This window comes from Ranitomeya imitator, chromosome 6, assembly GCF_032444005.1.
Source record: "Ranitomeya imitator isolate aRanImi1 chromosome 6, aRanImi1.pri, whole genome shotgun sequence".
NCBI classification, from domain to species: domain Eukaryota; kingdom Metazoa; phylum Chordata; class Amphibia; order Anura; family Dendrobatidae; genus Ranitomeya; species Ranitomeya imitator.
Genome location: NC_091287.1, coordinates 17,857,467 through 17,880,066, shown reverse-complemented (window position 1 = coordinate 17,880,066; position 22,600 = coordinate 17,857,467). Strand labels below are relative to the sequence as shown.

Below are 22,600 nucleotides of genomic sequence, written 5' to 3'. Positions count from 1 at the left end.
ATCTATTATCTATCTATTATCTATCTATCTATCTATTATCTATCTATCTATCTATCTATTATCTATTATCTATCTATTATCTATCTATTATCTATCTATCTATTATCTATTATCTATCTATTATCTATCTATTATCTATCTATCTATCTATCTATCTATCTATCTCTTTGTTGTGTTCCTAACTCCATTAATAGACTGTTACTTCTCTGTACACGAAATTCTGGAAGCTTTTTTTATTCTCAGTTATCTGAAGCATGAACGCCTAGACATCCATTATTGCGGAGACATGTCTTTGGCTCCCTCCATCCGTCACCTCTTCCTCCCTTTTGGTGCCAAATGGTGAGAAATAAGATTCCTTTTCCAACTAATTTGAAAAGTCATAATTCTAGGAAAATAATTGTTCCAAGTGACAGATCTCCAGATGTGAAATCCCAGACATGTCCCACCAGAGCCTCCCGGAAGATTTGTGTGTCTACACCACCTACAGACACAGTCCTCTATATATCACTGCCATATACTGTAGATTATACTTATAAAATGCACATTGGCCAACTCATAAGAGCCCACCAGTAATGACAAGGTGATTTATCTATCTACGGTATCTATCTATCTATCTATCTATCTATCTATCTATCTATCTATCTATCATCTATCTATCTATCATTTATCTTTATCTATTATCTATCCATTATCTATCTATTATCCATTATCTATTTATTATCTGTCTATTATCTATCTATTATCTATCTTTTATCCATTATCTATCTATTATCTATTTATTATCTATCTATTATCTATCATTTATCCATTATCTATCTATTAATTATCTGTCTATTATCTGTCTATTATCTGTCTATTATCTATCTATTATCTATCAATTATCTATCTATCTTTTATTTATTATCTATCTATTATCTATCTATCCATTATCTATCTATTATCTATCTATTATCTATCATTTATCTATTATTTATTTATTATCCATCTATCCCGGTAGACCTCCGTTGGTCAGCACTTAGGCCGTTTCGTACCTGTGGTCTCGTTGTAGTAGTCCGGGTGGTCTATGCACTCGTTGCGCTTGTGGTCGATTAGCTGCATAATGTTACATTCTGGCACAGAGAGAACCTGCAAACACAGAAACCACGTGTGAGGCGTCTTATAATCCTGGAGAAGAACTGACACTCTACAGCCAAGTCCCCCCTCGCTGTCCATGATCCCCTCATCCCCAACACACTGGAGCCATTAGATGACGGCCATGATCCGGCTCCAGGGTTCCCCATGTGAGCGCCATCTCTCCGCTGAATATTTGTCCGGTAACTCGGGAACCGTCACTTTGTTATGTGGCAAGTGAAGATGTCAAGATCCGTCCTGGAAGACGCGTGGAGACATTTGCATAATTGCATAATAACAAACTTCATGCAAAACAAGTAATCTGCATATTAAATCCTCTCTGCACCGTGACGGATCCCAGAGGCCGGAGACAGCGCAACATAACACATCGGCGGCACATGGGGATTTAAAGGGAACCTGCCCCCGAGAAGGATCATTCTATCCCAGGAGACCCCCTAGTAAAGCCTGACTGCAGGGTGCATCTCTAATCAATATGTAGACCACCAAATTGTCCATTGGGTCTTTATAATACAAGGCCGGCCTGCTCCCAGGTGGGCACATGGCTTATTTTTAGGGAGAGGGTGAACGAGGAGCATCGTGTGATCTAGGTTTTGTTGGGATAGTTGCCCCCAGAAGTCCAAGTCTATTAGGGCACCATAGGGGGGTGAGCAGAGAAGGACGAGACTCGGGTGGGTGCAGTTGTGACATAAAAATGGGCTTCAGAAAAAAAAGACGATCTACAGATGACGTTGCAACCACACAGACTGTTTAATCCCACAGTGACCCTGAACATCACGCCCATGAGGAGCGAGCCCAAACACCATCAAGTCCTCCCATTCCCTCCTACGCATGCATGTATGTTCAATGTTAAGGGCAGAGTAAGCCACTGCCAGAAACATCTGCCATCGACTTATCCTTCCTGCGTAGGAAAGGACTGGGGGACACTGGTTGTCCGCTGCTGCCAAAATCCTCTGGATCAGCCAGCGTCCCTCCTCGGTGCCCTTACTGGCCATGTGGTCTTTGTACCGTGCAATTAGTGTAAGTTGTGGAGCGTTCGAGTATTTAGTCGCCTCTGCTGGAAAAAAGACATTAGTGCAAATGTTATGTGCAAACCGTTTCTTCCTGTGAGGACACAGCTACGATTGACGCCTTCTGCTCGGCTGCGGTGCACGTTGGAGTCGGCGGTGGTGTTTACACTCCCTACGATACGATACGATACGATACACTTTATTGATCCCGTGGGAAATTATGGTATCACCATCTACCCTGCAGGTAGATGAGGCTGACGCACTGCTTGTAATAACATGCTGCTGCTGCACAGCGCACAGAACCAGCCTCTCCCGGGCCTTCACCTGCATTTCTGGCCTCTCACAATTTTTCTCACTATTTGCAACATTTTATTAGCCTTTTAGTGTCATGATCCAGACCGGGTTTTGAGTCCTGTTTTCCCTTTTTCCCAGTCTGGTCATGTCAAGAGTTAACCTTTCTCAGCCTCTCTCAGGGTTCAGGTTGGCTATTTATTGCCGCTGCTCCCCGCAGGCGATGTTAGTTATAGTTTTTGCCTAGTGCTGCTCTAGCTGACTCCGATTGCTCTGATTGGTCCTGCTTCATTTGCTGTCTGAACCCGTGTCTCTGTTTTCCCCTGTTCCCATTTTGACATAGTGTTTCCATAGTGTGCAGACTCCCCGTCTTTGACTTGGCTTGTATCCTGACCTGTTTCTGTCCTTTGTCTTTTGGCTTAACAGCTCCTGACCGTTACGGACCCCCTGGCTTGTCTCTGACCGTGAGTTTGCTTATTCCTTTGGCACTCCGCGACAGTCTAGAATTTGACCCGGCTTGTTTGACTATTCTTCTGCCACCTGTGGTAGCCTGATTGTTGCACTGCAGGGCAGTTCTGTTTAGGTGCAGACCTGCTTCCTATCTCCTGCCTTCTAGTGAAGCCTGCACCTACCTGCATTGCAGCAGCATGACATTTAACTTGCTATAGAAGTTTATATCTCCCTCTGGGCAAGACATGCTGGGACACGTAGTCACCAGACCTACAGTAGGGAAAATAAGTATTTAATACACTGCTGAGTTTGCGAGTTTTCCTACCTACAAAGAATGAAGAGGGCTGTAATTTTTATCGTAGGGACACTTCACCTGTGAGAGACAGAATCTAAAAATAAAAACCAGAAAATCACATTGTAAGATTTTTACATAATTAATTAGTATTTTATTGCCTGGAATAAGTATTTGATCACCGACCAACCAGCGAGAATTCTGTCTCTCACAGACCTGTTACTTTTTCTGGAAACAAGAACACATGAGCTACTTGCACAGTGAACAAGTCTGTAGGAACCTGTTCACACTAGGGAGTTACCCACCACTCCTTGTGGGCTATCTGCACAAAAGCTGCTCCACTCAGCGTGTCCACATGGACATTTCCTCTCTGAACCCTGTTCACACAGGTAATGTACAGATGATCAGGTTTTTAAATACATCAGATAGAGATTATATACATTAGGTAGGACTGCTCTATATGGGTATACCTTGACGTTTGGTGGAGCAGCTTAGTATACGTTTTTTGAAAACAACGTATCAACCAAATACCCTGGTTTGTTTTTTTTACATCTTTTTACTAGCACTTGCAGATTACTGTGATTTTTTTTAAACTGAGTGTTTTTGGTTTTACTATGCTCTTTTGTGTCTTCCTGTTACTTTTTCTGTAAGAAGCCTCCTACTCTGCACTCATTACCTGGATTAATTGCACCTGTTTGACCTAGTTACCTGTATAAAAGACCCCTGTCCTCACACTCGATCACACTCCAACCTCTCCACCATGGCCAAGACCAAAGAGCTGTCTAAGGTCATCAGGGACAAAATTGTAGACCTGCACAAGGCTGGGATGGACGACAGGACAATAGGCAATCAGCTTTGTGAGAAGGCAACAACTGTTGTCGAAATTATTAGAAAATGGAAGAAACACAAGATGACTGTCAATCTTCCTCGGTCTGGGGATCCATACAGGATCTCGCCTCGTGGGGTAAGGATGATTCTGAGAAAGGTCAGGAATCAGCCCAGAACTACACAGTAGGAGCTGGTCAATGACATGAAGAGAGCTGGGACCACAGTCTCAAACGTTATCATTAGTAACAAACCACGGCGTCAAGGATTAAAATCCTGAAGAGCACACAAGGTCCCCCTGCGTACGCCAGTACATGTCCAGAGACATTTGAAGTTCGACATTGACCATCTGGATGATCCAGAGGAGGCATGGGAGAAGGTCATGTGGTCAGATAAGACCAAAATAGTACTTTTTGGTATCAACTTCACTCGCCGTGTTTGGAGGAAGAAGAAGGATGAGTACAACCCCAAGAACACCATCCTAACCGTGAAGCATGGTGGGAGAAATATCATACTTTCGGGGTTCTTTACTGCAAAGAGGAAAGGATGACTGCACCATACTGAAGGGAGGATGGATGGGGTCATGTATCGCGGGATTTTGGCCAACAACCTCCTTCCCTCAGTAAGAGCATTGAAGATGGATTACGGCTGGGTCTTCCAGCACAACATTGACCCAAAACACACAGCCAGGGCAACTAAGGAGAGGCTCCGTAAGTAGCATCTGAATGTCCTGGAGTAGCCTAGCCCAATAGAAAATCTTTGGAGGAGCTGAAATTCAATGTTGCCTGACGGCCCCGAAACCTGAAAGATCTGGAGAAGATCTGTATGGAGGAGGGGGCCAATATCCCTGCTGCAGTGTGTGCAAACTGGTCAAGAACCACAGGAAACGTCTGACCTCTGTACCTGCAAAGAAAGGTTTCTGGACCAAATATTAAGTTCTGTTTTTCTATTGTATCAAATACTGATTTCATGAAATAAAATGCAAATTAATTATGTAATTATCCTACAATGTGATTTTCTGGATTTTATCTTTAGATTCTGTCTCTCACAGGTGAAGTGTACCTACGATAAAAATTACAGACCTCTCCATTCTGTGTAGGGGGGAAAACTTACAAAATCGGCAGTGTATCAAATACTTATTTTCCCCACCCTATAACTTGCAGATGTTTCTCCATCAGTGAAGAGTATAAGTGACAGATATCATCAGGGGGATCAGGACATTATAATAATGTCAGGGGGCAGCAGGAATGATCTTATTTTCCACAGCTGAGGGTTTGTTACCATGATATCCAGTCTTTTCTGTTCTGATCTTTTGTTACAATGTATCAGCGCAGGTCACATGTATCTGTAGCTTTACGGGTTCTTAGCCTCTGGCCGTCTCCGTTCCTTCACAACAAGCAGAGATCTTGAAGCTGATGGGGAATCCGCACATTCTATCAGAACGATATTAATTAATAATCGTGTCCGCGGCACGTAATCCGCTATCATGTGTCTGATCAACACTCGAAGCCTCGACAAACACGGCGCTACCATCAGCAAATAAAGGAGCAGGATTCCCTCCCACCGGCCCTGATTTGTTTACACGCGGAGCAATTAGTTTGGGTGAATACAAAGAGGCGGCCACGGATTTAGCGAGCGGCACTTTAGGAAAATCAAAGGAATGTTTTCATACTTCTTATTTCATTAAGACGGCGGGACAAGCCCCGGCCTGCCCTGTCCTGCCCCGGCCTGCCCTGTCCTGCCCCGGCCTGCCCAGTCCTGCCCCGGCCTGCCCTGTCCTGCCCCGGCCTGCCCTGTCCTGCCCCGGCCTGCCCTGTCCTGCCCCGGCCTGCCCTGTCCTGCCCCGGCCTGCCCTGTCCTGCCCCGGCCTGCCCTGTCCTGCCCCGGCCTGCCCTGTCCTGCCCCGGCCTGCCCTGTCCTGCCCCGGCCTGCCCTGTCCTGCCCCGGCCTGCCCAGTCCTGCCCCGGCCTGCCGGCCCCCGGGGGCCAACATATACAGCCGTACAGTGGTCGCAGGATCGAGTCCCTGATGGGTTTTTTTAATTATTTTTTAATTTTTAAGTGCAATGAATAGAAACGAGGCGCAATGGAGGCGAGACGGGACCCTGCGTCGCGTGCACCGGACCCTGCGCCGTGTACACCCCCTGCACCGGACCCTGCGTCGTGTGCACCGGACCCTGCGCCGTGTGCACCGGACCCTGCGCCGTGTACACCCCCTGCACCGGACCCTGCGTCGTGTGCACCGGACCCTGCGTCGTGTGCACCGGATCCTGCGTCGTGTGCACCGGACCCTGCGTCGTGTGCACCGGATCCTGCGTCGTGTGCACCGGACCCTGCGTCGTGTGCACCGGATCCTGCGTCGTGTGCACCGGACCCTGCGTCGTGTGCGCCGGACCCTGCGTCGTGTGCACCGGACCCTGCGCCGAGTGCACCCCCTGCACCGGACCCTGCGTCGTGTGCACCGGACCCTGAGTCATGTGCACCGGACCCTGCGTCGTGTGCACCGGACCCTGAGTCATGTGCACCGGACCCTGCGTCGTGTGCACCGGACCCTGCGCCTTGTACACCCCCTGCACCGGACCCTGCGCCGTGTGCACCGGACCCTGCGTCGTGTGCACCGGACCCTGCGCCTTGTACACCCCCTGCACCGGACCCTGCGTCGTGTGCACTGGACCCTGCGCCGTGTGCACCGGATCCTGCGTCGTGTGCACCGGACCCTGCGCCTTGTACACCCCCTGCACCGGGCCCTGCGCCGTGTGCACCGGACCCTGCGTCGTGTGCACCGGACCCTGCGTCGTGTGCACCGGACCCTGCGTCGTGTGCACCGGACCCTGCGCCTTGTACACCCCCTGCACCGGGCCCTGCGCCGTGTGCACCGGACCCTGCGCCGTGTGCACCGGACCCTGCGTCGTGTGCACCGGACCCTGCGTCGTGTGCACCGGACCCTGCGCCGTGTGCACCGGACCCTGCGCCGTGTGCACCGGATCCTGCGCCGTGTGCACCGGACCCTGCGCCGTGTGCACCGGACCCTGCGTCGTGTGCACCGGACCCTGCGTCGTGTGCACCGGACCCTGCGCCGTGTGCACCGGATCCTGCGTCGTGTGCACCAGACCCTGCGTCGTGTGCACCGGACCCTGCGTCGTGTGTACCAGACCCTGCCTCGTGAACCGGACCCTGCGCCGTGTACACCCCTTGCACCAGACCCTGCATCGTGTGAACAAGACCCTGCATTGTGTGAACCACACCCTGCGCCATGTGCACCCTCTGCATTGTGTGCACCGTGGGCATCGGACCCTGCATCGTGTGAACCAGACCCTGCGTCATGTGAACCACACCCTGTGCTATGTGCACCCCCTGCACGGTGGGCATCGGACCCTGCGTCATGTGAACCACACCCTGCGCTATGTGCACCCCCTGCACGGTGGGCACCGGACCCTGCATCATGTGAACCACACCCTGCGCTATGTGCACCCCCTGCACGGTGGGCACCGGACCCTGCGCCATGTGCACCGGACCCTGCGCCTTGTACACCCCCTGCACCGGACCCTGCGTCGTGTGCACCGGACCCTGCGCCGTGTGCACCGGACCCTGCGCCGTGTGTACCGGACCCTGCGCCGTGTACACCCCCTGCACCGGACCCTGCGCCGTGTGCACCGGACCCTGCGTCGTGTGCACCGGACCCTGCGCCTTGTACACCCCCTGCACCGGACCCTGCGTTGTGTGCACCGGACCCTGCGCCGTGTGCACCGGACCCTGCGTCGTGTGCACTGGACCCTGCGCCGTGTGCACCGGATCCTGCGTCGTGTGCACCGGACCCTGCGCCTTGTACACCCCCTGCACCGGGCCCTGCGCCGTGTGCACCGGACCCTGCGTCGTGTGCACCGGACCCTGCGTCGTGTGCACCGGACCCTGCGCCGTGTGCACCGGACCCTGCGTCGTGTGCACCGGATCCTGCGTCGTGTGCACCGGACCCTGCGTCGTGTGCACAGGACCCTGCGTCGTGTGCACCGGACCCTGCGCCGTGTGCACCGGACCCTGCGCCGTGTGCACCGGACCCTGCGTCGTGTGCACCGGACCCTGCGTCGTGTGCACCGGACCCTGCGCCGTGTGCACCGGACCCTGCGCCGTGTGCACCGGATCCTGCGCCGTGTGCACCGGACCCTGCGCCGTGTGCACCGGACCCTGCGTCGTGTGCACCGGACCCTGCGTCGTGTGCACCGGACCCTGCGCCGTGTGCACCGGATCCTGCGTCGTGTGCACCAGACCCTGCGTCGTGTGCACCGGACCCTGCGTCGTGTGTACCGGACCCTGCATCGTGAACCGGACCCTGCGCCGTGTACACCCCTTGCACCAGACCCTGCATCGTGTGAACAAGACCCTGCATTGTGTGAACCACACCCTGCGCCATGTGCACCCTCTGCATTGTGTGCACCGTGGGCATCGGACCCTGCATCGTGTGAACCAGACCCTGCGTCATGTGAACCACACCCTGTGCTATGTGCACCCCCTGCACGGTGGGCATCGGACCCTGCGTCATGTGAACCACACCCTGCGCTATGTGCACCCCCTGCACGGTGGGCACCGGACCCTGCATCATGTGAACCACACCCTGCGCTATGTGCACCCCCTGCACGGTGGGCACCGGACCCTGCGCCATGTGCACCGGACCCTGCGCCTTGTACACCCCCTGCACCGGACCCTGCGTCGTGTGCACCGGACCCTGCGTCGTGTGCACCGGACCCTGCGCCGTGTGCACCGGACCCTGCGCCGTGTGTACCGGACCCTGCGCCGTGTACACCCCCTGCACCGGACCCAGCGCCGTGTGCACCGGACCCTGCGTCGTGTGCACCGGACCCTGCGCCTTGTACACCCCCTGCACCGGACCCTGCGTTGTGTGCACCGGACCCTGCGCCGTGTGCACCGGACCCTGCATCGTGTGCACTGGACCCTGCGCCGTGTGCACCGGATCCTGCGTCGTGTGCACCGGACCCTGCGCCTTGTACACCCCCTGCACCGGGCCCTGCGCCGTGTGCACCGGACCCTGCGTCGTGTGCACCGGACCCTGCGTCGTGTGCACCGGACCCTGCGCCGTGTGCACCGGACCCTGCGTCGTGTGCACCGGATCCTGCGTCGTGTGCACCGGACCCTGCGTCGTGTGCACCGGACCCTGCGTCGTGTGCACTGGACCCTGCGTCGTGTGCACCGGACCCTGCGCCGTGTGCACCGGACCCTGCGCCGTGTGCACCGGACCCTGCGTCGTGTGCACCGGACCCTGCGTCGTGTGCACCGGACCCTGCGTCGTGTGCACTGGACCCTGCGCCGTGTGCACCGGACCCTGCGCCGTGTGCACCGGATCCTGCGTCGTGTGTACCAGACCCTGCATCGTGAACCGGACCCTGCGCCGTGTACACCCCTTGCACCAGACCCTGCATCGTGTGAACAAGACCCTGCATTGTGTGAACCACACCCTGCGCCATGTGCACCCTCTGCATTGTGTGCACCGTGGGCATCGGACCCTGCATCGTGTGAACCAGACCCTGCGTCATGTGAACCACACCCTGCGCTATGTGCACCCCCTGCACGGTGGGCATCGGACCCTGCGTCATGTGAACCACACCCTGCGCTATGTGCACCCCCTGCACCGTGGGCATCGGACCCTGCGTCATGTGCCCTGCGCTATGTGCACCCCCTGCACCGTGGGCATCGGACCCTGCATTGTAGGAGGTGTTCACAGTGTTTTTTTCACACTGTTTTTTTACAATTTTTTTAGCACAAATTCTGTAAAAATGACGAGATTTAATTGGATTGTTGCAGCGTTTCAGCTCCAAAAACAGCAAAATAAAGTGTGATTGCTCCAGAGGACACGTTCACGATGAAGAAACTGAACAGAAATTCTCCAACTCCGGCTCAAAATCGAAATAAAAAAAAACAACTTCGAATTTCTAATCAGTTTCTGATCCAAAAAACGTAGCAAAAAGCCTCAGGGCCGTTCAGACGTCTGAGAATATCGGAGCGCGGCCTCTTGTCACAGTCTGGTCGGGTTTGGGACAATTGTCATCAGATTTTCTCGCACACGGAGAAATCAAAACTAAATCTCCCCTTTTTCCTTCTGAGTCTGTGACAATCGCGCCATATTCAGATGTCAGCGGAGGTTTTCACCGACCCACTGACCTTCATTGCCGATTTTAATCCGACCCTTCAATCTTGTCTCTGATATTTGCTGCAGAACATTACTCCTGTGCTCCAGTGACGTCACTATCCCCCTCCTGAAATACTCCTGTGCTCCAGTGACATCATTATCCCCCTCCTGAAATACTCTGTGCTCCAGTGACGTCACTATCCCCCTCCTGAAATACTCTGTGCTCCAGTGACGTCACTATCCCCCTCTCCTGAAATACTCTGTGCTCCAGTGACGTCATTATCCCCCTCCTGAAATACTCTGTGCTCCAGTGACGTCACTATCCCCCTCTCCTGAAATACTCTGTGCTCCAGTGACGTCACTATCCCCCTCTCCTGAAATACTCTGTGCTCCAGTGACGTCACTATCCCCCTCCTGAAATACTCTGTGCTCCAGTGACGTCACTATCCCCCTCTCCTGAAATACTCTGTGCTCCAGTGACGTCACTATCCCCCTCTCCTGAAATACTCTGTGCTCCAGTGACGTCACTATCCCCCTCCTGAAATACTCTGTGCTCCAGTGACGTCACTATCCCCCTCCTGAAATACTCTGTGCTCCAGTGACGTCACTATCCCCCTCTCCTGAAATACTCTGTGCTCCAGTGACGTCACTATCCCCTCTCCTGAAATACTCTGTGCTCCAGTGACGTCACTATCCCCTCTCCTGAAATACTCTGTGCTCCAGTGACGTCATTATCCCCCTCCTGAAATACTCTGTGCTCCAATGACGTCACTATCCCCCTCCTGAAATACTCTGTGCTCCAGTGACGTCATTATCCCCCTCCTGAAATACTCTGTGCTCCAGTGACGTCACTATCCCCCTCCTGAAATACTCTGTGCTCCAGTGACGTCACTATCCCCTCTCCTGAAATACTCTGTGCTCCAGTGACGTCACTATCCTCTCTCCTGAAATACTCTGTGCTCCAGTGACGTCACTATCCCCTCTCCTGAAATACTCTGTGCTCCAGTGACGTCACTATCCCCCTCTCCTGAAATACTCTGTGCTCCAGTGACGTCACTATCCCCCTCTCCTGAAATACTCTGTGCTCCAGTGACGTCACTATCCCCCTCCTGAAATACTCTGTGCTCCAGTGACGTCACTATCCCCCTCCTGAAATACTCTGTGCCCCAGTGACGTCACTATCCCCCTCTCCTGAAATACTCTGTGCCCCAGTGACGTCACTATCCCCCTCCTGAAATACTCTGTGCTCCAGTGACGTCACTATCCCCCTCTCCTGAAATACTCTGTGCCCCAGTGACGTCATTGTCCCCCTCCTGAAATACTCTGTGCTCCAGTGACGTCACTATCCCCTCTCCTGAAATACTCTGTGCTCCAGTGACGTCACTATCCCCCTCTCCTGAAATACTCTGTGCTCCAGTGACGTCACTATCCCCCTCTCCTGAAATACTCTGTGCTCCAGTGACGTCACTATCCCCCTCTCCTGAAATACTCTGTGCTCCAGTGACGTCACTATCCCCCTCTCCTGAAATACTCTGTGCTCCAGTGACGTCATTGTCCCCTCTCCTGAAATACTCTGTGCTCCAGTGACGTCATTGTCCCCCTCTCCTGAAATACTCTGTGCTCCAGTGACGTCATTATCCCCCTCCTGAAATACTCTGTGCCCCAGTGACGTCACTATCCCCTCTCCTGAAATACTCTGTGCTCCAGTGACGTCATTGTCCCCTCTCCTGAAATACTCTGTGCTCCAGTGACGTCATTGTCCCCCACTCCTGAAATACTCTGTGCTCCAGTGACGTCATTATCCCCCTCCTGAAATACTCTGTGCCCCAGTGACGTCACTATCCCCTCTCCTGAAATACTCTGTGCTCCAGTGACGTCACTATCCCCCTCTCCTGAAATACTCTGTGCTCCAGTGACGTCACTATCCCCCTCTCCTGAAATACTCTGTGCTCCAGTGACGTCACTATCCCCCTCTCCTGAAATACTCTGTGCTCCAGTGACGTCACTATCCCCCTCTCCTGAAATACTCTGTGCTCCAGTGACGTCACTATCCCCCTCCTGAAATACTCTGTGCCCCAGTGACGTCACTATCCCCCTCCTGAAATACTCTGTGCCCCAGTGACGTCACTATCCCCTCTCCTGAAATACTCTGTGCTCCAGTGACGTCACTATCCCCCTCCTGAAATACTCTGTGCCCCAGTGACGTCACTATCCCCCTCTCCTGAAATACTCTGTGCCCCAGTGACGTCACTATCCCCCTCCTGAAATACTCTGTGCTCCAGTGACGTCACTATCCCCCTCTCCTGAAATACTCTGTGCCCCAGTGACGTCATTGTCCCCCTCCTGAAATACTCTGTGCTCCAGTGACGTCACTATCCCCTCTCCTGAAATACTCTGTGCTCCAGTGACGTCACTATCCCCCTCTCCTGAAATACTCTGTGCTCCAGTGACGTCACTATCCCCCTCTCCTGAAATACTCTGTGCTCCAGTGACGTCATTGTCCCCTCTCCTGAAATACTCTGTGCTCCAGTGACGTCATTGTCCCCCTCTCCTGAAATACTCTGTGCTCCAGTGACGTCATTATTCCCCTCCTGAAATACTCTGTGCCCCAGTGACGTCACTATCCCCTCTCCTGAAATACTCTGTGCTCCAGTGACGTCATTGTCCCCTCTCCTGAAATACTCTGTGCTCCAGTGACGTCATTGTCCCCCTCTCCTGAAATACTCTGTGCTCCAGTGACGTCATTATCCCCCTCCTGAAATACTCTGTGCCCCAGTGACGTCACTATCCCCTCTCCTGAAATACTCTGTGCTCCAGTGACGTCACTATCCCCCTCTCCTGAAATACTCTGTGCTCCAGTGACGTCACTATCCCCCTCTCCTGAAATACTCTGTGCTCCAGTGACGTCACTATCCCCCTCTCCTGAAATACTCTGTGCTCCAGTGACGTCACTATCCCCCTCTCCTGAAATACTCTGTGCTCCAGTGACGTCACTATCCCCCTCTCCTGAAATACTCTGTGCTCCAGTGACGTCACTATCCCCCTCTCCTGAAATACTCTGTGCTCCAGTGACGTCACTATCCCCCTCCTGAAATACTCTGTGCCCCAGTGACGTCACTATCCCCCTCCTGAAATACTCTGTGCCCCAGTGACGTCACTATCCCCTCTCCTGAAATACTCTGTGCTCCAGTGACGTCACTATCCCCCTCCTGAAATACTCTGTGCTCCAGTGACGTCACTATCCCCCTCTCCTGAAATACTCTGTGCTCCAGTGACGTCATTGTCCCCCTCCTGAAATACTCTGTGCTCCAGTGACGTCACTATCCCCTCTCCTGAAATACTCTGTGCTCCAGTGACGTCACTATCCCCCTCTCCTGAAATACTCTGTGCTCCAGTGACGTCACTATCCCCTCTCCTGAAATACTCTGTGCTCCAGTGACGTCACTATCCCCCTCTCCTGAAATACTCTGTGCTCCAGTGACGTCACTATCCCCCTCTCCTGAAATACTCTGTGCTCCAGTGACGTCACTATCCCCCTCTCCTGAAATACTCTGTGCTCCAGTGACGTCACTATCCCCCTCTCCTGAAATACTCTGTGCTCCAGTGACGTCACTATCCCCCTCTCCTGAAATACTCTGTGCTCCAGTGACGTCACTATCCCCCTCTCCTGAAATACTCTGTGCTCCAGTGACGTCACTATCCCCCTCTCCTGAAATACTCTGTGCTCCAGTGGCGTCATTGTCCCCTCTCCTGAAATACTCTGTGCTCCAGTGACGTCATTATCCCCCTCCTGAAATACTCTGTGCTCCAGTGACGTCATTATCCCCCTCCTGAAATACTCTGTGCCCCAGTGACGTCACTATCCCCTCTCCTGAAATACTCTGTGCTCCAGTGACGTCACTATCCCCCTCTCCTGAAATACTCTGTGCTCCAGTGACGTCATTGTCCCCTCTCCTGAAATACTCTGTGCTCCAGTGACGTCATTGTCCCCTCTCCTGAAATACTCTGTGCCCCAGTGACGTCACTATCCCCTCTCCTGAAATACTCTGTGCTCCAGTGACGTCATTGTCCCCCTCTCCTGAAATACTCTGTGCTCCAGTGACGTCACTATCCCCCTCTCCTGAAATACTCTGTGCTCCAGTGACGTCATTGTCCCCTCTCCTGAAATACTCTGTGCTCCAGTGACGTCATTGTCCCCTCTCCTGAAATACTCTGTGCTCCAGTGACGTCACTATCCCCCTCTCCTGAAATACTCTGTGCTCCAGTGACGTCACTATCCCCCTCTCCTGAAATACTCTGTGCTCCAGTGACGTCACTATCCCCCTCTCCTGAAATACTCTGTGCTCCAGTGACGTCACTATCCCCCTCTCCTGAAATACTCTGTGCTCCAGTGACGTCATTGTCCCCTCTCCTGAAATACTCTGTGCTCCAGTGACGTCATTATCCCCCTCCTGAAATACTCTGTGCTCCAGTGACGTCATTATCCCCCTCCTGAAATACTCTGTGCTCCAGTGACGTCATTATCCCCCTCCTGAAATACTCTGTGCTCCAGTGACGTCACTATCCCCCTCCTGAAATACTCTGTGCTCCAGTGACATCATTCTCCCCCTCCTGAAATACTCTGTGCTCCAGTGACATCATTATCCCCCTCCTGAAATACTCTGTGCTCCAGTGACGTCATTGTCCCCTCTCCTGAAATACTCTGTGCTCCAGTGACGTCATTGTCCCCTCTCCTGAAATACTCTGTGCTCCAAAGACGTCATTGTCCCCCTCCTGAAATACTCTGTGCTCCAGTGACGTTATTATCCCCCTCCTGAAATACTCTGTGCTCCAGTGACGTCACTATCCCCCTCCTGAAATACTCTGTGCTCCAGTGACGTCATTATCCCCTCCTGAAATACTCTGTGCTCCAGTGACGTCACTATCCCCCTCCTGAAATACTCTGTGCTCCAGTGACGTCACTATCCCCCTCCTGAAATACTCTGTGCTCCAATGACGTCACTATCCCCCTCTCCTGAAATACTCTGTGCTCCAGTGACGTCACTATCCCCCTCCTGAAATACTCTGTGCTCCAATGACGTCACTATCCCCCTCCTGAAATACTCTGTGCTCCAGTGACGTCACTATCCCCCTCTCCTGAAATACTCTGTGCTCCAGTGACGTCATTATCCCCCTCCTGAAATACTCTGTGCTCCAATGACGTCACTATCCCCCTCCTGAAATACTCTGTGCTCCAGTGACGTCACTATCCCCCTCTCCTGAAATACTCTGTGCTCCAGTGACGTCACTATCCCCCTCTCCTGAAATACTCTGTGCTCCAGTGACGTCACTATCCCCCTCTCCTGAAATACTCTGTGCTCCAGTGACGTCACTATCCCCCTCTCCTGAAATACTCTCTGCTCCAGTGACGTCACTATCCCCCTCCTGAAATACTCTGTGCTCCAGTGACGTCACTATCCCCCTCTCCTGAAATACTCTGTGCCCCAGTGACGTCACTATCCCCCTCTCCTGAAATACTCTGTGCCCCAGTGACGTCACTATCCCCCTCTCCTGAAATACTCTGTGCTCCAGTGACGTCATTGTCCCCTCTCCTGAAATACTCTGTGCTCCAGTGACGTCACTATCCCCCTCTCCTGAAATACTCTGTGCTCCAGTGACGTCATTGTCCCCTCTCCTGAAATACTCTGTGCTCCAGTGACATCATTCTCCCCCTCCTGAAATACTCTGTGCTCCAATGACGTCACTATCCCCCTCCTGAAATACTCTGTGCTCCAGTGACGTCACTATCCCCCTCTCCTGAAATACTCTGTGCTCCAGTGACGTCACTATCCCCTCTCCTGAAATACTCTGTGCTCCAGTGACGTCATTGTCCCCTCTCCTGAAATACTCTGTGCTCCAGTGACGTCATTGTCCCCTCTCCTGAAATACTCTGTGCTCCAGTGACGTCACTATCCCCTCTCCTGAAATACTCTGTGCTCCAGTGACGTCACTATCCCCTCTCCTGAAATACTCTGTGCTCCAGTGACGTCATTGTCCCCTCTCCTGAAATACTCTGTGCTCCAGTGACGTCATTGTCCCCTCTCCTGAAATACTCTGTGCTCCAGTGACGTCATTGTCCCCTCTCCTGAAATACTCTGTGCTCCAGTGACGTCATTATCCCCCTCCTGAAATACTCTGTGCTCCAGTGACGTCATTATCCCCCTCCTGAAATACTCTGTGCTCCAGTGACGTCACTATCCCCCTCCTGAAATACTCTGTGCTCCAGTGACGTCATTATCCCCTCCTGAAATACTCTGTGCTCCAGTGACGTCACTATCCCCCTCTCCTGAAATACTCTGTGCTCCAATGACGTCATTATCCCCCTCTCCTGAAATACTCTGTGCTCCAGTGACGTCACTATCCCCTCTCCTGAAATACTCTGTGCTCCAATGACGTCACTATCCCCCTCCTGAAATACTCTGTGCTCCAGTGACATCATTCTCCCCCTCCTGAAATACTCTGTGCTCCAATGACGTCACTATCCCCCTCCTGAAATACTCTGTGCTCCAGTGACGTCATTATCCCCCTCCTGAAATACTCTGTGCTCCAGTGACGTCACTATCTCCCTCTCCTGAAATACTCTGTGCTCCAGTGACGTCATTATCCCCCCTCTCCTGAAATACTCTGTGCTCCAGTGACGTCATTATCCCCTCTCCTGAAATACTCTGTGCTCCAGTGACGTCACTATCCCCTCTCCTGAAATACTCTGTGCTCCAGTGACGTCACTATCCCCCTCTCCTGAAATACTCTGTGCTCCAGTGACGTCACTATCCCCCTCCTGAAATACTCTGTGCTCCAGTGACGTCATTCTCCCCCTCTCCTGAAATACTCTGTGCTCCAGTGACGTCATTATCCCCCCTCTCCTGAAATACTCTGTGCTCCAGTGACGTCATTATCCCCTCTCCTGAAATACTCTGTGCTCCAGTGACGTCACTATCCCCCTCTCCTGAAATACTCTGTGCTCCAGTGACGTCACTATCCCCCTCTCCTGAAATACTCTGTGCTCCAGTGACGTCATTCTCCCCCTCTCCTGAAATACTCTGTTCCCCAGTGACGTCACTATCCCCCTCTCCTGAAATACTCTGTGCTCCAGTGACGTCATTCTCTGAACACCAAATGATCCAAAATGACACACAAAGAGCAATAAGCCGAAAAACAAATAGAAAATCACTGTAAAGACAAAACAAAAGCCATAAAGTGTAAAAGGTCAAAGTATCAGATGCAGAACATTGTGTCCTAGAGAGAAGGGGCGGTGGAGGCCGCGCCCTGGAAACTACAACTCCCAGCATAGCCTGCAGAGAATGATGGATGGAGCTTATGGAGAGATGCATGTATGATCGCAGTGCATTATACACGGTCCTATATACAGATAACACGTCCGATCACTACGGCTATGCCACATGACAAACCCAGCTCAACACAAGTCCATCAGTACAGAACGTGCCCTACCCAGCTCTGCTGCATCCAACAACCTCAGCTTTAGAACATCTGTGCATCTCAGCTCTGCTGCATCTGACAAGCTCGACTTCCTGCATCTGACAAGCTCAGCTCTGCTGCATCTGACAAGCTCGGCTTCCTGCATCTGACAAGCTCGGCTTCCTGCATCTGACAAGCTCGTCTCTGCTGCATCTGACAAGCTCGTCTCTGCTGCATCTGACAAGTTCGGCACTGCTGCATCTGACAAGCTCAGCTCTGCTGCATCTGACAAGCTCGGCTTCCTGCATCTGACAAGCTCGGCTCTGCTGCATCTGACAAGCTCGTCTCTGCTGCATCTGACAAGTTCGGCACTGCTGCATCTGACAAGCTCAGCTCTGCTGCATCTGACAAGCTCGGCTCTACTGCATCTGACAAGCTCAGCTCTGCTGCATCTGACAAGCTCGGCTCTGCTGCATCTGACAAGCTCAGCTCTCCTGCATCTGACAAGCTCAGCTCTGCTGCATCTGACAAGCTCGGCTCTGCTGCATCTGACAAGCTCAGCTCTCCTGCATCTGACAAGCTCGACTCTGCTGCATCTGACAAGCTCGGCTCTACTGCATCTGACAAGCTCAGCTCTGCTGCATCTGACAAGCTCAGCTCTGCTGCATCTGACAAGCTCGGCTTCCTGCATCTGACAAGCTCGGCTCTGCTGCATCTGACAAGCTCGGCTCTGCTGCATCTGACAAGTTCGGCACTGCTGCATCTGACAAGCTCAGCTCTGCTGCATCTGACAAGCTCGGCTCTACTGCATCTGACAAGCTCGGCTCTACTGCATCTGACAAGCTCAGCTCTGCTGCATCTGACAAGCTCGGCTCTGCTGCATCTGACAAGCTCGGCTCTGCTGCATCTGACAAGCTCGGCTCTGCTGCATCTGACAAGCTCAGCTCTCCTGCATCTGACAAGCTCGACTCTGCTGCATCTGACAAGCTCGGCTCTACTGCATCTGACAAGCTCGCCTTTACTGCATCTAACAAGCTCAGCTCTGCTGCATCTGACAAGCTCGGTTCTGCTGCATCTGACAAGCTCAGCTCTCCTGCATGTGACAAGCTCAGCTATGCTGCATCTGACAAGCTCAGCTCTGCTGCATCTGACAAGCTCAGCTCTGCTGCATCTGACAAGCTCGGCTCTGCTGCATCTGACAAGCTCGGCTCTGCTGCATCTGACAAGTTCGGCTCTGCTGCATCTGACAAGTTCGGCTCTGCTGCATCTGGCAAGCTCGGCTCTGCTGCATTTGACAAGCTCAACTTCCTGCATCTGACAAGCTCGGCTCTGCTGCATCTGAAAAGTTCCGCTCTGCTGCATCTGACAAGCTCGGCTTCCTGCATCTGACAAGCTCATTTCTGCTGCATCTGACAAGCTCAGCTCTGCTGCATCTGACAAGCTCGGCTTCCTGCATCTGACAAGCTCGGCTCTGCTGCATCTGAAAAGTTCGGCTCTGCTGCATCTGACAAGCTCGGCTTCCTGCATCTGACAAGCTCATTTCTGCTGCATCTGACAAGCTCAGCTCTGCTGCATCTGACAAGCTCAGCTCTGCTGCATCTGACAAGCTCGGCTTCCTGCATCTGACAAGCTCGGCTTCCTGCATCTGACAAGCTCGGCTCTGCTGCATCTGACAAGCTCGTCTCTGCTGCATCTGACAAGCTCGTCTCTGCTGCATCTGACAAGTTCGGCTCTGCTGCATCTGACAAGCTCGGCTTCCTGCATCTGACAAGCTCGGCTCTGCTGCATCTGACAAGCTCGTCTCTGCTGCATCTGACAAGTTCGGCACTGCTGCATCTGACAAGCTCAGCTCTGCTGCATCTGACAAGCTCGGCTCTACTGCATCTGACAAGCTCGGCTCTACTGCATCTGACAAGCTCAGCTCTGCTGCATCTGACAAGCTCGGCTCTGCTGCATCTGACAAGCTCAGCTCTCCTGCATCTGACAAGCTCAGCTCTGCTGCATCTGACAAGCTCGGCTCTGCTGCATCTGACAAGCTCGGCTCTGCTGCATCTGACAAGCTCAGCTCTCCTGCATCTGACAAGCTCGACTCTGCTGCATCTGACAAGCTCGGCTCTACTGCATCTGACAAGCTCAGCTCTGCTGCATCTGACAAGCTCAGCTCTGCTGCATCTGACAAGCTCGGCTTCCTGCATCTGACAAGCTCGGCTCTGCTGCATCTGACAAGCTCGGCTCTGCTGCATCTGACAAGTTCGGCACTGCTGCATCTGACAAGCTCAGCTCTGCTGCATCTGACAAGCTCGGCTCTACTGCATCTGACAAGCTCGGCTCTACTGCATCTGACAAGCTCAGCTCTGCTGCATCTGACAAGCTCGGCTCTGCTGCATCTGACAAGCTCGGCTCTGCTGCATCTGACAAGCTCAGCTCTCCTGCATCTGACAAGCTCGACTCTGCTGCATCTGACAAGCTCGGCTCTACTGCATCTGACAAGCTCGCCTTTACTGCATCTGACAAGCTCAGCTCTGCTGCATCTGACAAGCTCGTCTCTGCTGCATCTGACAAGCTCAGCTCTCCTGCATCTGACAAGCTCAGCTCTGCTGCATCTGACAAGCTCAGCTCTGCTGCATCTGACAAGCTCGGCTCTGCTGCATCTGACAAGCTCGGCTCTCCTGCATGTGACAAGCTCAGCTATGCTGCATCTGACAAGCTCAGCTCTGCTGCATCTGACAAGCTCAGCTCTGCTGCATCTGACAAGCTCGGCTCTGCTGCATCTGACAAGCTCGGCTCTGCTGCATCTGACAAGTTCGGCTCTGCTGCATCTGACAAGTTCGGCTCTGCTGCATCTGGCAAGCTCGGCTCTGCTGCATTTGACAAGCTCAACTTCCTGCATCTGACAAGCTCGGCTCTGCTGCATCTGAAAAGTTCCGCTCTGCTGCATCTGACAAGCTCGGCTTCCTGCATCTGACAAGCTCATTTCTGCTGCATCTGACAAGCTCAGCTCTGCTGCATCTGACAAGCTCGGCTTCCTGCATCTGACAAGCTCGGCTCTGCTGCATCTGAAAAGTTCGGCTCTGCTGCATCTGACAAGCTCGGCTTCCTGCATCTGACAAGCTCATTTCTGCTGCATCTGACAAGCTCATTTCTGCTGCATCTGACAAGCTCAGCTCTGCTGCATCTGACAAGCTCGGCTCTACTGCATCTGACAAGCTCAGCTCTGCTGCATCTGACAAGCTCGGCTCTGCTGCATCTGACAAGCTCGGCTCTGCTGCATCTGACAAGTTCAGCTCTCCTGGATGTGACAAGCTCGGCTCTGCTGCATCTGACAAGCTCGGCTCTGCTGCATCTGACAAGCTCAGCTCTGCTGCATCTGACAAGCTCAGCTCTGCTGCATCTGACAAGCCGACTCTGCTGCATCTGACAAGCTCATCTCTGCATCTGACAAGCTCGACTCTGCTGCATCTGACAAGCTCATCTCTGCTGCATCTGACAAGCTCATCTCTGCTGCATCTGACAAGCTCGGCTCTGCTGCATCTGACAAGCTCGGCCCTGCTGCATCTGACAAGCTCAGCTCTCCTGCATGTGACAAGCTCAGCTATGCTGCATCTGACAAGCTCAGCTCTGCTGCATCTGACAAGCTCAGCTCTGCTGCATCTGACAAGCTCAGCTCTGCTGCATCTGACAAGCTCAGCTCTGCTGCATCTGACAAGCTCAGCTCTACTGCATCTGACAAGCTCGGCTCTACTGCATCTGACAAGCTCAGCTCTGCTGCATCTGACAAGCTCGGCTCTGCTGCATCTGACAAGCTCGGCTCTGTTTCAGTTTTAATGGATGCAGCAGAGCCGAGTTTGTTACATGAGGTCTGCAGCACCGCACCAGCACACTTTGCGCCTTCACCAAACTCAACCAACCCAGCTCTGCTCCATCTGGGCATCCGCGCTGCTGGTGATCGTCTGGGTAAATATTGGCCGTATCCGAGGAGCGATCGTATGGACTCTGAGATCAATATTCTCTGTGCCGTGCGCGGTGACATTACCGGAGCAATTAGAGAGGAAACAAACAGAGTTCAGCCCTTCAGGAAAACTCCGCTAGTCCGGCGTTATGGGATCGGATATTCCAGATTACAGGACGCACAAAACTCTAATTGGTGAAAAAAAAATCCGACTTTTTAAAAAGCCGCAAATATCTGGATGACAAAAAGTCGCAGCGAAAACAGACGCACAAGATAAGTGCAGCCTAGAGAAAAAATATGGCGCAAACCTGGAGCAAAAACCGCAGAAAAACGGCAAAAATAGGAACAATAATGTAGTGAAGCGCAGGAATCAGCGGCACGGACAATTCTCCGGCACTTTGTCTCTGATGCTGTGAGGCTTCGGTGTCTTTGTATCGACCTCAATCCGAATTTCCTCGTCCAGAACCATCCGTGTCGGATCCGATTGTTCTGCAGCAGCTGTTTGCATCTGTTGTGGTGGCGCTGCTGCTTGGTTCCCGCTGCCTCCCTGATGCCACCCACAGATCCTCCATGAAATGTGATTTACACCGCTGTTTTTATGCCGCCATATAGTTTACAAACTTTCAGACTCTGTTCTTTTCTTGTGTTATGAGGCGAAATGACTCTAAAGTGACCCAGTCCCAGACGTAAACGTGTTCTTTTTATTACTGAGGCCAAGAATGGGTTTGGAAAGGTGATACAGACAAATAGTGCAGCCAAACAGAGCCCATAAATAATACTGCGCTGTGCTGCTTAAGTCACACCATACAGCTACCTAATAATACTGCCATACAATGCACCTGCACTATCATACTGCCCCAATAGAAACATCATATAATGCTATAATAATACCGCCATACAATGCACCTGCACTATCATACTGCCCCAATAGAAACATCATATAATGCTATAATAATACCGCCATACAATGCACCTGCACTATCATACTGCCCCAATAGAAACATCATATAATGCTATAATAATACCGCCATACAATGCACCTGCACTATCATACTGCCCCAA

The 22,600-nt window shown here is 52.5% G+C and overlaps 1 protein-coding gene across 4 annotated transcripts in view; it reads right to left on the bottom strand.

Annotated features, from left to right (window-relative positions):
• VIPR1 (vasoactive intestinal peptide receptor 1) overlaps positions 1–22,600 on the bottom strand; it is a 319,284-nt gene that overhangs the window by 243,167 nt on the left and 53,517 nt on the right. For all 4 annotated transcript variants that reach the window (XM_069729252.1, XM_069729254.1, XM_069729253.1 and 1 more), the window contains exon 2: positions 1,032–1,125. In XM_069729252.1, the coding sequence (XP_069585353.1) occupies positions 1,032–1,125 (94 nt within the window). The remainder of the gene's footprint in view (positions 1–1,031; positions 1,126–22,600) is intronic.